This window comes from Mytilus trossulus, unplaced genomic scaffold (assembly GCF_036588685.1).
Source record: "Mytilus trossulus isolate FHL-02 unplaced genomic scaffold, PNRI_Mtr1.1.1.hap1 h1tg000215l__unscaffolded, whole genome shotgun sequence".
NCBI lineage: Eukaryota > Metazoa > Mollusca > Bivalvia > Mytilida > Mytilidae > Mytilus > Mytilus trossulus.
In genome coordinates this window covers 647,211-663,116 of record NW_026963312.1, presented here as the reverse complement: position 1 = coordinate 663,116, position 15,906 = coordinate 647,211, and the positions used below count along the sequence as shown (strand labels likewise).

At 33.6% G+C, this 15,906-nt stretch overlaps 1 protein-coding gene across 1 annotated transcript in view; it reads right to left on the bottom strand.

Annotated features, from left to right (window-relative positions):
- Positions 1–3,916, bottom strand: part of LOC134701108 (death-associated protein kinase 1-like) — a 246,414-nt gene extending 242,498 nt beyond the window's left edge. The window contains exons 1-2 of the mRNA XM_063562243.1: positions 3,899–3,916; positions 2,775–2,858 (exon numbers count right to left, since the gene is read on the bottom strand). Coding sequence (XP_063418313.1) covers positions 2,775–2,858; positions 3,899–3,916 — 102 coding nt within the window. The remainder of the gene's footprint in view (positions 1–2,774; positions 2,859–3,898) is intronic.
- Positions 3,917–15,906: the final 11,990 nt, after the last annotated feature.

The window sequence follows — 15,906 nt, the reverse complement described above, 5'->3', positions numbered from 1 at the left end:
CACTAAAATAAAATTTTGAATCAAAACCAAAAAGTATACAGATCTTTAGATTAATATAACAAAGAAGTGTGTAAAGTTTTAAGCAATAATCATAAATTATTTTTGAGATACGGCGCGACATGTAAAAAAAAACTCCCCTGTTTAATAAAATACTCAATAACTCCAAAATAAAGTTTTAAATCATCACCAAAAAGTATACAGATCTTTAGATTATAAAACAAAGACATGTTTAAAGTTTTAAGCAATAATCATAAATCGTTTTTGAGATATGGTGCAACATGTAAAAAACCCCTCCCCCTTTTTTACAAAATACTCAATAACTCAAAAATAAAATTTTGAATCATCACCAAAAAGTAAACAGTAATAAAGGATTAATATAACAAAGAAGTGTTTAAAGTTTTAAGCCATAATCAAGAATCGTTTTTGAGATACGGTGCAACATGTGAAAAAAAACACCCCTGTTTTAGTTACAAAGTGCTGTAACTCAAAAAGTTTTAATCTTATTTTCACCAAAAAGTATACAGATCATTTGACAATCATAAGAAACAACTATATTGAGTTTCATGAAATTTGGTTAAGTCGTTCTCAAGTTACGGTGCGACCTGTTTACGCCGGACAGACGGACAGATGGACGGACACCGAACATTTGTATACCATAATACGTCCCATCGAAATTTTGACGGGCGTGTAAAAATCTAAATACATGTTTAGATTCAGCATATCAAGAACCCCAAAAATTCAATTTTTGTTAAAATTAAACTAAGTTTAATTTTGGACCCTTTGGACCTTAATGCAGACCAATTTGAGAACGGGACCAAAAATTAAGAATCTATATACACGGTTATATTTGGCATATCAAAGAACCCCAATAATTCGTTTTTTTGATGAAATCAAACAAAGTTTAATTTTGGACCCTGTTGGCCCCTAATTCCTAAACTGTTTGGACCAAAACTCCCAAAATCTATCCCAACCTTCCTTTCGTGATCATAAACCTTGTGTTAAAATTTTATAGATTTTTATTTACTTATACTAAAGTTATTGTGCAAAAACCAAGAAAAATGCTTATTTGGGACCTTTTGTGGCCCTTAATTCCTAAACTGTTGGGACCAAAACTCCCAAAATGAATCCCAACCATCCTTTAATGGTCATAAACCTTGTATTTAAATTTCATAGATTTCTTTTTACTTATACTAAAGTTATAGTGCGAAAACCAAATGTATTCAGATGACGACGACGACGCCAACGTCATACCAATATACGACAAAAAAAATTCAATTTTGGCGGTCATAAAAAAATGGTAGGTTTCACATTAAGTTCAGTACTCTGATTACATGTATGTTTTCAGTGTTGTGTCATGATGTCTCATTTTCGGTGTGGAACACCAGTGGTGTGTCATGTGTCGCATGTTTTGTGTTGAACATCAGTGGTGTGTCATGATGTGTCGCATGTTTTGTGATGAACATCAGTGTTGTGTCATGATGTGTCATGTTCTGTGTTGAAGATCAGTGTTGTGTCCTAATATGTGTCATGTTCTGTGTTGAACATGAGTGTTGTGTCATGTGTCTCATGTTCTGTGTTGAACATCAGTGTTGTGTCATGTGTCTCATGTTCTGTGTTGAACATCAATGTTGTGTCATGATGTGTCTCGTGTTCTGTGTTGAACATTAGTGTTGTGTCATGATGTGTCTCATGTTCTGTGTTGAACATCAGTGTTTTGTCATGATGTGTCTCGTGTTCTGTGTTGAACATAAGGGTTGTGTCATGATGTGTTTCATGTTTTGTGTTAAACATCAGTGGTGTGTCATGATGTGTCACATGTTTTGTGATGAACATCAGTGTTGTGTCATGATGTGTCATGTTCTGTGTTGAACATCAGTGTTGTTTCCTAATATGTGTCATGTTCTGTGTTGAACATCAGTGACCTGTCATGTTGTCTCTCATGTTCTGTGTTGAACATCAATGTTGTGTCATGATGTGTCTCGTGTTCTGTGTTGAACATTAGTGTTGTGTCATGATGTGTCTCATGTTCTGTGTTGAACATCAGTGTTGTGTCATGATGTGTTTCATGTTCTGTGTTGAACATCAGTGTTGTGTCATGATGCCTCATGTATTGTGTTAAACACCATGGTTGTGTCATGATGTGTCTCATATTCTGTGTTGAACATCAATGTTGTGCCATGAGGTGGCTCATTTGTTGTGATGAACAACAGTTATGTTATGACGTAGCTCGTGTTCTATGTTGATCTTCAATGTTCTGTAATTATGTGGCTCTTACATTTCTGTGTTGAACATCAGTGTTGTGTCATGATGTCATATTTTGTGTTGAACACCAGTGTTGTGTCAAGATGTTTCTCATGTATTGTGTTGAACATCAGTGTTGTGTCATGATGTGACTCATGTTTAGTGTTGAACATCAGTGTTTAACATCAGTGTTGTGTCAAGATGTCATATTTTGTGTTGAACACCAGTGTTGTGTCAAGATGTGTCTCATATATTGTGTTGAACATCAGTGTTGTGTCATGATGTGACTCACGTTTTGTGTTGAACATAACTGTAGTGTCCTGATGTGTTACATGTTCTGTGTTTTACACCAGTGTTGTGTCATGATGTGTCTCATGTTCTGTGTTGAAAATCAGTGTTAAGTCATAATGTATCATGTTTTGTGTTGAACACCATTGTTGTCATGATAAGTTTACCTACTATGTTACAAGTTTACCTACTTGATATTCAATGTTACAAGTTTACCTACTTGATATTCAATGTTACAAGTTTACCTTTTGATAATCAATGTTAGCTCCGTTCGCTAGGCAAAGCTTCAATTCTTCTACTCTTCTATTTTCAGCAGCTTTAATGAGTTTCTGTAAATAAGAAATGGAGTTTACATTTAACAGAATGTAAAAAGTGTAGTAAATGTTTTTTCTAGCTAATGCCAGACAATAACTATACTTTAGAATGACTGATTTTGATTGCTTAATACAAGGGAGACATTGTAGTCTTTAGTATACAACAATGTGACAAACAATAGTAGGGGGGAAATTGAAAGTAGCGAAAAATATATTGCTTTGGGAAAAGAGGTGGTGAAAAGGAAAATGTACCCAGAGGAAACCCTGTTTACGATTACATTGTATACTGTTCCTAAGTTTTGAAGAAGAAATTTTTTTTTTTAAAACATTTCATCCTCACATAAAAAAGCTAATCTGAGTGAAAATTGTGTTTCAATATAAACATGCAATTTATAACAACTTGGAAAGGAGCAGTGTAATATTTGTATGTTTTTTAGAAAGATTTACTTTGAATGTCTCTGAGCTTACTCTGTTAAAAAAGTAACAGTGTTGTTTTTAATATTTTAGCCCAAAAACATATTTTCAATCAAGAAAAAGAAATTAATAAATAGTGACTATTTAATTATAAGTAGCCTTTTTGTCAGTGGGGACATATTTGACACTTATGTGTTTTTACTGGTGTTAATCACTACTTCCAAGTTTTATGACAAACAATAGGTAAGCTTGGGTAATTAAAATGAAAAGACCTCTTTTGAGTTCGTTGCATTTCCATCAAAATCTTTTGTTTTAGTGAACATCATTCGTGCGTCTAGGGGTCTTTGTCACTTCTTTCCCATGTTGAGCAAGCAGTTAAAAAATAGAATGCTTTATTGCACGAGTTATAATGGTTACAGTAATTTGTTCATAACAAAGCTTCTGTCCAAGTTTCTTAAAATATCATGAAGGTTTGACAATAAAAATTAATGTCTAAAAAAATAATTTAACAACAGAATGAACCTTAATGTTAACACCGTCAAGGGAATGTAGGATCACATTGTCTCGCTTTCACGACATAAATGTTGCAGGCTCGACAAAAATCACTCGACTGTTTGACTTTAAAGAAGAAAACATCTTACCTTATTCCAATCTTCCATATTTCCTAAAATAGAAAAATAAATGTATAAATCTGTTGAGTAATAATTGCCAGTCTAATTGTTTCTGCTTATTGAAAATTATCAACAACCACAACTCCGAAATGGTAAATACTGAAATAAGTGATACTGAGCCTCGCCTGTGTTTTGTGCTCAATAACATACCTTTAACATTTCATTATGTATATACCATTTCAGTTGTTTTTTCTTTATTATCCAGATGCCAAAAAATCTTTTAATTTTCCCAATGATCAAGGACCATAACTCTAGAAAGGAACAAACCAAAATGATTGAAATAAAATTTCATCATTGCTTAAATGTACAAAAAACTCATTGAATAATTTCATGACGTGGTTCTCTTTTTACCATCTGGAAACCCAATTCTGGTAAAAAGAAAGAAAGACTGCCTACCTTCCCAACATGTGCTAGTGTAGTTGTAAATTAATCATGGTAAATGAATATGAATTTTAATTTATTACACAAGTGACTAATAACTTTTAACATAATGTGTCATAAAATATTGAATATGTCCTTATAACATACCATATGTTTATAAACATTCTGCTATTTTGTGTCTAATTTAATATACCAATGTGCTCCCTTATTCAATAAGCAGGTCTTTTGTGGTAATCCTACGGATTAGGAACTTCACCAAATACAGCCAGGAGGGGGGTTTGTATAAATAATATGGTGCTACACCGGCAAATAAACATCAACAACTGATAGTCTCTTAAAAATGTGCATTTTTTTTTTCAATGTGATATCAAAATGAGTTTGCCTTCCGTATTTTAACACTCTTTTTTTTGGATTTTTTTATTAAAGTCTGACAATTCATTCATACATTAAAATGTTTACACCCGTCCTAAGTCAGGAATTTGATGTTCAGTAGTTGTGGTTTGTTGATGTGGTTCATAAGTGTTTCTCGTTTCTTGTTTTTTATATAGATTAGACTGTTAGTTTTCCTGTTTGAATGGTTTTACACTAGTAATTTTTGGGGCCCTTTATAGCTTGCTGAGCGTTGTGAGCCAAGGCTCCATGTTAAAGACCGTACTATGACCCTTAATGGTTTACTTATAAATTGTGACTTGGATGGAGAGTTGTCTCATTGGCACTTATACCACATCTTCATCTATCTATATTCGGCAATACTATTTGTGTTAGACAGAACATTCACACATCCTACAGCTCATCAGTCTTACAAAAGTCAGACTATTAAAGAGCGTATGGTACTTTGACAAAAGAACAAGTTATTGCACATCTTTCAACAATGAGAAGGGAACACCTTAGTTACCTATACCTTCTTATCTTTACATGTGTACTAGTATTCAGAATATTTTAAGTCTATACAAAATTATATACTTTTTTATCATGAAATCAACAAAGTATTAAACAAAACAATCCAAATTTGAATTATAAACCATCTGAGCCAGGTTTTTAACTTTTGACTTCAGCTTTATGTAGATACAAAGGCAAAGCAGCAGCAAATATAAATTATTAATTTTTAATTATGGGTTTACTGGACAATGGATTGACCCATCAGCCTCCCAAACATGAGACAGATTTTTACAATTTAAGATTTTTCAAAAAGGCAGAATCATTCGAAACCCAAAAGGAACTAGCAAATTTAAATGATGTGTCTGGAAATATTAACAGACCAAAACACAAAAACTTAACTATAACCACTGAACCATGAAAATGAGATCAAGGTCAGATGACACCTGCCAGTTGGACATGTACACCTTACAGTCCTTCTATACACCGAATATACTAGACCTATTGCTTATGGTATCTGAGATATGGACTTGACCACCAAAACTTAACCTTGTTCACTGATCCATGAAATGAGGTCAAGGTCAAGTGAAAACTGAAAAAAGCATGAGGACCTTGCAAGGTACGCACATACCAAATATAGTTATCCAATTACTTATAATAAGAGAGACTTTAACAATACAAAAAATCTTAACTTTTTTTTCAAGTAGTCACTGAACCATGAAAATGAGGTCAAGGACATTGGACATGTGACGGACGGAAAGTTCGTAACATGAGGCATCTCTATACAAAGTATGAAGCATCCAGGTCTTCTGCCTTCTAAAATATAAAGCTTTTAAGAAGTTAGCTAATGCCGCCGCCGCCGGATCACTATCCCTATGTCGAGCTTGCAGGCTCGACAATAAAATCATAAATAAAGTATGACCCTTTTGCAAATGTTTTTCAACATAACAAAATATGTGGTATGATTGCCAATGATACATGTCTCCACAAGAGACCAAATGACATAGAAGTTAACAACTATATGTCACCTCACAGCCTTCAACGATAAGCAACACCCATACCGCATACAGGGATAGGGTCGAATACTTTAAAATGTCATCGATTAAATTACAATTACTTTCAAACTGCAAATTTGATGTAATCCATTACATTGGCTGTCAATTTCATGTTCACCGATTTGATTCAAATTCTCATATTTGATTTATAACATATATGAGTTTACTGTCAAAGTTTACCGGATCTTGACATCAAATAACAATCACCACAGAGCAAGTGGAGTACGTGAAAAATAACGTATATCCAAATTAGAAAAAGTCTTAATTAAACACTTTACAAGGCTTGATAATATGTATTATCGTTTCGTGTGTATTTGAGTCCTGGCGGCATTTAAATAAGTATAGAGTTGAGCTCCAAAGACTGCCGTCAGTCACATAACCGATATAAACATAAATATAGATGTAAATAGATTGATAGCGAAATTCATGCCCACAGCCATTTTCTATAAGTACGTTTTAAAATTTGCTTAAAAGAATGTTTAGTCCTGAACCATGTAGACCATTTGAATTTTCAAGTGAAAGGCCCTTCTCAAGACATGCATGACATGTAATAGTTCTGAAAAAAGCACTAACTTAAAGGATGGGAGGCATTGGACATTTGTTTTCCAATTTCAAAGGGTTACCTCTCAGAAATGAAAGTGCCCAGACCATTGGGTCCACACTAATTCAAACCCCTGAAAAGTAAATTTTTGTAATAGTGTGTTATATTGTCATAGTTTAGATTGTTGCTTATTCCTATACAAAAAGACGTTATTGAATATGGCACTAGCCTATGCTGTGAGACCCTAGGGTATCTTGGACCAAGATAAATAGACCTGTGTGGCTGCATGCATTTACTGCAAATTCAGAAATATTGAGGAGATAATAGGCAAAAACTTCAAAAAATCAAAGCGCTGTAAGCGCTGATGGCAGTTAACCAAAAACCAAGGCAAATGTAATCATGAAAACTTAATATGGTTTAGGGGTGGGGATCTCAACGGTGTTCAAGTTCTCAAACAGGAAGGGGTAGGTTGACCCTAGGGACATCCCCTAAATTTCATTTTATTTGTTATATCAGAGACATATAATACAATATATGTCTCTGGTTATATTGTCCTATATATTAATGATTATGGTTTAAAGTTGGGGATCTCATCTGTTTCCAAGTTATCAAACAGGAGGGGGTAGTGACTCCAGGGAATCCCCCTTTATTTCATTCAATTAGCTATATTGGCCCCGACATTAATATATATTATTTTACAGTTGGGATTTCAACTGTTTCCAAGTTTTCAAACAGGAGAGGTGGGGTCACCACAGGGACTTCTCCTATATTTCATTTGATTTGTTATATTGCCCTCTTCATGAGTATATATGGTTTAGGGGTTAGGATTCTTGACCATTTCCAAGTTCTCAAACAGGAGGGTATACCGTGACCCCAGGGACTCCCCCTTTATTTTATCTGATTTGTTATATTGTCCCATACATGCATATATATGGTTTAGGGTTGGAGATCTGGACCGTTTTAAAATTCTAAAACAGGAGGGGTGGGGTGACCCTCAGCGACGCTCCCTATATTGCATTTGATTTGTAATATTGTCACAAACATGAATACATATGGTTAAGGGGTGGGGATCTCAACCGTTTCCAAGTTCTCAAATAGCAGGGGTGGGTGACTCAAAGGACTTCTCCTATATTTTATTTTATTTATCATATTGTCCAAAATTTGAATACCGGAATATGGTTTAGGGGTGGGGATCTAAAGTTTCCAAGTTATCAAACAAGAGAGGGTAGTGTGGCTTAAGGACGCCACTTATATATCATATGATTTGCTTGCATTCAGGTATTATATAATATAGCTGCATTTTTTGTGAAAATAAAGTAAGAAACTTCCAGCTACTTTAATTGACCCTACAAAATTGAGAAAAAATACCACTTTAAAATTGCAGTAATTTGTTTACACTTTAAAAGCATCTCATATGCATTGTCATCATTTATCACTGATAAAGAAAATTTATACTGTGACCATGAACGTATATATTGTTAGATATACTGTTCCCTGCTGTCACATTGTATTGGATTTTGACATAAAAATTTGTCAAAAAGTATTAGCTTTTTGAGTGTCTGTATAAAATATTTTCTGCTGAACATTTCTTTCTTTAACATATATATATATCTTTTGCTTTTCAATTATAGTTTTTATATTCATTTACTATGCTTATTTTGTCACCTGTCTGGATTTTTTTCTGTTTGACCGCCAAACCCAGAATTACCCTTATCCGCTTCCGGAATAGGATCCGATATTGAAAAATTTTGTCAACACGGCAGCCATTTTATTGTGTTTGTTACAATGTCGTTTTTTTTAATCAGATACGATTTTAATCGAATTTAAACACTATTTGTCGGCGATTTTCTGTATAAAGCTAGCGGTTGAACAAAATAAACATCGCTGTCATGAATTATAATGATGAAAATAAGTTTTTATATCGTTTATTTGGAGACTGTTGTGAAAAGGTTAGCAAAGTTATTTCTTATTTTCTTTAAGTGGAAGGTGACTTCGTCGGCGTCGCTAGAAACAAAGTCGAATTTCCACGTGCAAAAGTGGAAAGACGCGGACCTCGGACCACTGTTAATTTGAACCCCTGCCTAGAAATTGAAAAGATATAAAAATTTCGTCTTCTAATTTGAAATTGCCGCCAACAGCATGAACAGTTGAAATTATTATATAATAGACTACTGACGTTGTACTACGTATTGATGACAAACAATATTCCTACGACTTTTGCAATTTGGGAAATCTTAACTACTTGTCTTTAGAGGTTTTCGGCGATTGAATATCTAATACATTTGTTCTTTGACAGCTTAGTCAAGAGCTCAGGAGATAACAAACTACACAAGGATTCCTAATGTGCTCTACTTCCTATGTGCAACTTCAAAAGTTTTGGGAAAATCGACGATCATTTAAGGTTTTTCTGGTCTTATTATTTTAATCCAGAATGTAAAGTATGAAAAAACAGTCCATTAAGTTATAAATAACATAGTAACCAGCTAGATAATAACAATGGCACGTATTTCAGCATTTATTGGGTAGGAATCTAGGGTGCTCGCATAAGGCAGCTTAACTGCCTAAAAACCGATGCTCTGCAGGGCGCAGCTTTATATGACCGCATAGTTCAAACCCTGAACAGTTGGGGCAAGTATGGACACAACATTCAAGCTTGATACAGCTCTGAAGTCGGATTGTGATTAAATAGTTGACACAACATAGGTTTCTAACACAGAATGGTCTAAGAACTTAAACTTAAAAACTTAAAATTTTGAAATTGGACATTTACCTTTTATGGTCTTATATCCAAAATCTAAATACATGGTTAGATTCATCATATCAAAGAACCCCAAGAATTCAATTTTTGATGAAATCAAATAAAGTTCAATTTTGACCCTTTAGACCTCAATGTGGACCAATTTGATAACCTGGCCCAAATATCAAAAATCTAAATACATGGTTAGATTTAGCATATATCAAAGAATCCAATATATTCAATTTTTGTTGAAATCAAACAAAGTTTAATTTTGGACCCCGATTTGGACCAACTTGAAAACTGAGCCTATAATCAAAACTCTAAATACATGTTCAGATTCAGCATATCAAAGAACCCCAAGAATTCAATTTTTATTAAAATCAAACTAAGTTTAATTTTGGACCCTTTGGACCTTAACCCTTTCGCCGACGAGTCCCGGTTTACCAGGATTCACGCTTCAGACAGCTGACGATGAGTCCCGTTTTACCGGGATCGGAATACCTCTTTTACATTTCCCGCTCAAACAGTGCAAACATGAGTTATCTTTCTTTGATGAATTACCCGGATGAAAGTGCTGAAAATCGTGTCAAAATCAGAGGAAATTTACGGAATTTACAAGATTTGAAATGAGGGAACATTTTTTTTGAAGGAAAATGGAAGAATTGAAGCCAAACTAGTAAACTTTTTTGATATAAATCGTCGATTTATGTACAAAACACTTGGAATAGACATCGATCATTGTGAGGAATTTGTACAGCCTCATAAAAATTTTCACAATTTTGCCGTTTTGGGTTAAAAAATTACGATTTGGGGTGAAAGAGACGAATTTTGAGAAATTCACCAAAATAATGCCGAAAATTTGAAAATTTATAAATATTTTATTAAGAAAAAATTGTCAAAACATGAACAAAACTGTAAACATGGTGTTAGTGAATGAAATAAATACACAAATAGCTATCAACAAGTTTTTATTGACATTTATTATGAAGATCTCCCACTTGAGTAATAGTAGCCAGGGAAGCAATCGTCACAGAGTAACTTCTGTCAGGGCAGCAATCGGTGAAAGGGTTAATGTAGACCAATTTGAAAACAGGACCAAAAATCCAAAATCTAAATACACGTTTAGATTCGGCATATCAAAGAACCCCAATAATTCAATTTTAGATGAAATCAAACAAAGTTTAATTTTGAACACTTTTGGCCCCTAATTCCTAAACTGTTGGGATCAAAACTCCCAAAATCAATCCTAACCTTCCTTTTGTGGTCATAAACTTTGTGTTTAAATTTCATAGATTTCCATTACTTATACTAACGTTATTGTGCAAAAACCTAGAAAAATGCTAATTTGGGCCCTTTTTTTTCCCTAATTCCTAAACTGTTGGGACCAAGGATCCTAAATTCGGTCATTTTTAAAGTTGGGTGTCCTTTTTCGAAAAAAGATTGTCAAAATCTCATTATTTAGTATGCTCAAACTCGTAGCCTCAACAAACTTGCTGTTGCTTCATCGCATTTACTTAATGAATTTTCCTACCATTTCCCTAAAATTGTTCAAGAGAAATTAAGGGAAGGCAACAGTTTAAAAATTAAATGATTTTAATGACTCAAAACGATAACTTTCTCAGACAAGGCTTACGTTTCTTTTGATTCTGAAGACAAAATTGAAACCCTATGTTTTGGGAAATTTTAAAACGACCAATTCCTGACTCATTTACGGGTTTAGTCTTGTTTATCAAATTCACAGAAAATCATCGGCTTTGTAATTTTTTACCTTTGATAGTGTTTCAATATGAATGATAATACTTGCACTTGCTTTATTCAGCATGAAATCCTTTTGAATTTACAATTTAGTGTCTAATCTGGGGAAGAAGATTTCAACATGCATATATATCTCATAGTAAACAAAGCATGTGTGTTAGAAGTGACAAAATACTTTTTCTACGTAAATTAAATCAAGTTTTAAATCAGAATTGACGATTGTCTTAGCTTTAAAGAAATTTAATAATGAAGACAGTTGTTATGGAATTTTAATTTCTAAACAAATATTAGTTCTGAGCTTGTGATCAATAGCCAGGTGTGAATTAAAATCACAGGTAAAGAGATTAGCGATCAGAAGCCAATACTTCATATAGTTATTAGGAGATCCCTCAGGATTATAACACTTTACTGGAGTGGCAGTTTTATTACAGGAAAGGGATAACAAAACAAAACCAAGTTCAAAATGGCGATTTAAAACTTAATCTCAACGATATGACCAAAATTATTTCTGTTGAAAAATAAAATATGACCTAAATCCCAAGTCCACATTTAGGACAAACACTTTCAGTTTAGGACATGACTGACAAGTATGACCGTTTCCGGACCCTTGGTTGGGACCTCAACTCCCAAAATCAATCCCAACCTTCCTTTTGTGGTCATGAACCTTGTGTTAAAATTTCATAGATTTCTATTTACTTATATACTAATGTTATTGTGCAAAAACCAAGAAAAATGCTTATTTGGGCCCTTTTTGGGCTCCTAATTCCTAAACTGATTGGACCAAAACTCTCAAAATCAATCCCATCCTTCCTTTCGTGGTCATAAACCATGTGTTAAAATTTCATAGATTTTTATTTACCTATACTAAAGATATAGTACAAAACCAAATGTCTTTGAACGACAACGACACTGACTCTGACGACGACGACAACGAAGTGATACCAAAAAACGGACCACAAAAATTTTGTTTTTGCAGTCCTATAAAAATGAAACAAAATTAGCGAAATTTTACATTTAATGGCAATTACTCCTGAAAGTCGTCAGACAGTTTTGAAATAAATAGACAACAGGCAGGTCTCAACATTCAGAGAACATTTCTGTCCCTGTCAGATTGTCCCTCTTCGTAGCAGTTTTCAAGATAGACAACAAAAGTGCACACAATGACAATTTTTCCCGCTTTACTGACCATTAATTATATGTTGATAGACCACAATATACAGCTTAACTACAAGTATCACATAAACTTAACATGATCCAAGAAAATGAGGTCAAGGTGAGATAAACAAAACCAGATATACTTGAATACCTTACAATCATTCCATACACCACTGAACCATGAAAATTAGGCCAAGGTCAGATGACATAGGTCTGCCAGTTGGACATGTACACCTAACATTCATTCCATACACTAAATATAGTAGACCTACTGCTTATAGTATCTGATATATGGACTTGACCACGAAAACATAACCTTATATGTAAAAAAGAAAATGTGGTATGATTGCCAATGAGACAACTCTCCACAAGATACCAAATGACACAGAAGTTTACAACTATAGGTCACCGTACGGCCTTCTACAATGAGCAAAACCCATACCTCATAGTCAGCTATAAAAGGCCTGGAAATGACAATGTAAAACAATTCAAACGAGAAAACTAACGGCCTAATTTATGTATGAAAAAATTAACGAAAAACAAAGATGTAACACAAAAACAAATGACAACCACTGAATAACAGGCTCCTGACTTAGTACAGACACAAACATGCAGAATGTGGCGGGGTTAAACATGTTAGCAGGATCCCATTTGTCCCCCTAACCTGGGACAGTGGTATAACAGTACAACATAAGAGCGAACTATAAAAATCAGTTGAAAAGGGCTTAACTCATGAGATGGATACAAATACAAATACTACACAGAGTAGACGTGGCCAGGTACTTGTGCTTCCCAACAACAAAAAGACATGTTCATGATCCATGAAATGAGGTCGAGGTCAGATGAAAACTGTCTCACAGGCAGGAAGACCTTGCAAGGTAGGCACATTCTAAATATAGTTATCCTTTTACTCATAATAAGAGAGAAATTAACATTACAAAAAATCTAAATTTAGTAGTCACTGAATCATGAAAATGAGGTCAAGGACAAAGTATGAAGCATCCAGATCTTCCACCTTCTAAAATATAAAGGTCTAAGTAGTTAGTTGACGCCGCCGTCGGATCACTTTCCCTATATGAAGCTTTCTGCAACAAAAGTCGCAGGCTCAACAAAAATTGCATTTTACCCCCATGTTCTTTTTTTTTGCCATGTCGACCATGGGTGTTCGCAGACAGGGCCATCGGACATATATGATTAAACATCCCGTCCCTAGGATTTTCATGGCATTCCATCTATGCCATCGATTTTTGCATGGAAAAAGGATGGAAATAATGTAAAAGTTGATGAAATTCCATGAAATTCATGGCAAAAATTTTCCATGGCAAAAAATTGCCATCGTTTTCATATTTGCCATGAAAGAAATTCCATGGAAAGGATGAAAATCTATGGCAATCAATGGCAAAGTTTGGACTTTAACTTTTTGGGGGGATGGAAACCATGGCAAACTTGGACTTTGAATTTTTTAAGGAAGGCAAACGATGGAAAAGCAGTACTTAGAAATTTTCTAGGATGAAAATGAAAACAAATTGGACTTCGAATATTTTGATGATTTGAAACATAAAAATTTACTGAAAACATTATAAAAAATCTAAATACATGTTAAGATTCAGCATATCAAAGAACCCCAATAATTCCAATTTTGTTGAAATTAAACAAAAGCTTTATTTTGGACCCCGATTTGGACCAACATGAAAACTGGGCCCATATACAAAAATCTAAATACATGTTTAGATTCAGCAAATCAAAGAACCCCAAGAATATTTTTTTTGGGAAAATTAATCTAATTAATGAGGATCAATTTGAAAACAGGACCCAAAATAAAAAATCTGAATACAGTTAGATTGTGCATATCAAAGAAAAATCGAAATACATGGTTAGATTCAACATATATCAAAGAACGCCTTATATTTAATTTTTGGTGAATGCAAACAAAACATTTTAATTTTGGAGCTAAATGTGGTCACAATGACAACTTAAAAATTGAATTTGGCCCATAATCAAAAATCTAAATCTAAATACATGTTAATATTCAGAATATCAAAGAACACCAACAATTCAGTTTATGTTGTAATCAAACTGAGTTTAATTTTGGACCCTGGGGCCTTAATGTGGACCAACTTGAAAACGGGACTCAAAGTTAAAAATCTAAATACACAGTTACATTTGGCATATCAAAGAACCCTAAGAATTCAATTTTTAATGAAATCATACTTAGTCTTATTTTGGAATCTTTGGACCTTAATGTAGAACAATTTGAAAACAAGACCAAAAATCAAAAATTAAAATACACAGTTAGACATTTTTGTCAAGTAGTAATCCTCAAAAGTACATGAAGGTTATATGCTATTCTTATCAAGTTGATTATAGACTCAGAGTGCATTTTATTAAAATATCATAGAAAAAACGTGCAATGTATTCATATTGCTTGAGTGCAATATTCCAATAAAAATAATCTATACTTTAAAGAGACCACTGATCTCAATATTATCAGCTAAAATACGGCAAGCTTTTTAGAAAAGCTATTACTTGTGATATTCATATTTTAGCGGGATTTGAACAGGAAGTTATATTGTGCATGCGCATTACTTAAACTCGCGCCTTTCCGGTTTTTGAAAAGATAGAACAACAAAGAAAGAAGTTGAGGAGAAACTTGCCACTTATCAAGTATCATTATGGTATGTCGATATTTCTATGTGGCTATCACTGTATTTCATATGTATGAATTGTATCTAGAAACTCCAAATAGGTATTAAAATTGCACAATCAGAGAAAAATATAACGTCAACATTGTATCCCGATGAAGTTTGAGAACATGGAAGGGCAACAGTGAACAATATATATTATCATATATAATTTCTTTCAATTATACTATTTTTAAGAGCATTTTATGTTGGAAGCATGTTCATTTTCACCTTGGGTAAACTAGCTTAAAAATTCAATTTAGAAAACAAAGGGGGGGTTACACTGGCGTTTACAGTCAATAGTCATTACTGTGATCAGGTAAATTTCCTTACATGTATACCAATAATATGTGTCTTTGTTTAGTTTAACTGTAAGGCTTGGTGAACAACGGCATGATTGTTCAGTCAAACTCAAATGATATTGATAAGATTTTTTTCTGTAAGGTACATGTATGATAAGTATCTTAGTATTTACATAAAGTTTTCAATGAAATTTTACAGGCCTATTGTAGAACAGAACATCAAGAATCACAGCTTTCAACAGATAGTCCATTCCCACAAGTAGCAGAAACTATATGGATACACCAAAGAAAGAAAATTGGACAGAAACCAGTGTCAAACAAGAAAAATGACAGCAATATATATGTACGTATCACCACAATGAAAAATTATTAAAGGTCAATGTCACTTGCTTTTACTATAAGGGTAAATATGCCTTTATCTACTGTTAGTAGAAAGACGGTGACTGAGGTTTTATTATGTTAGACAAAATCAAAACATTGATGGACATGAACTAA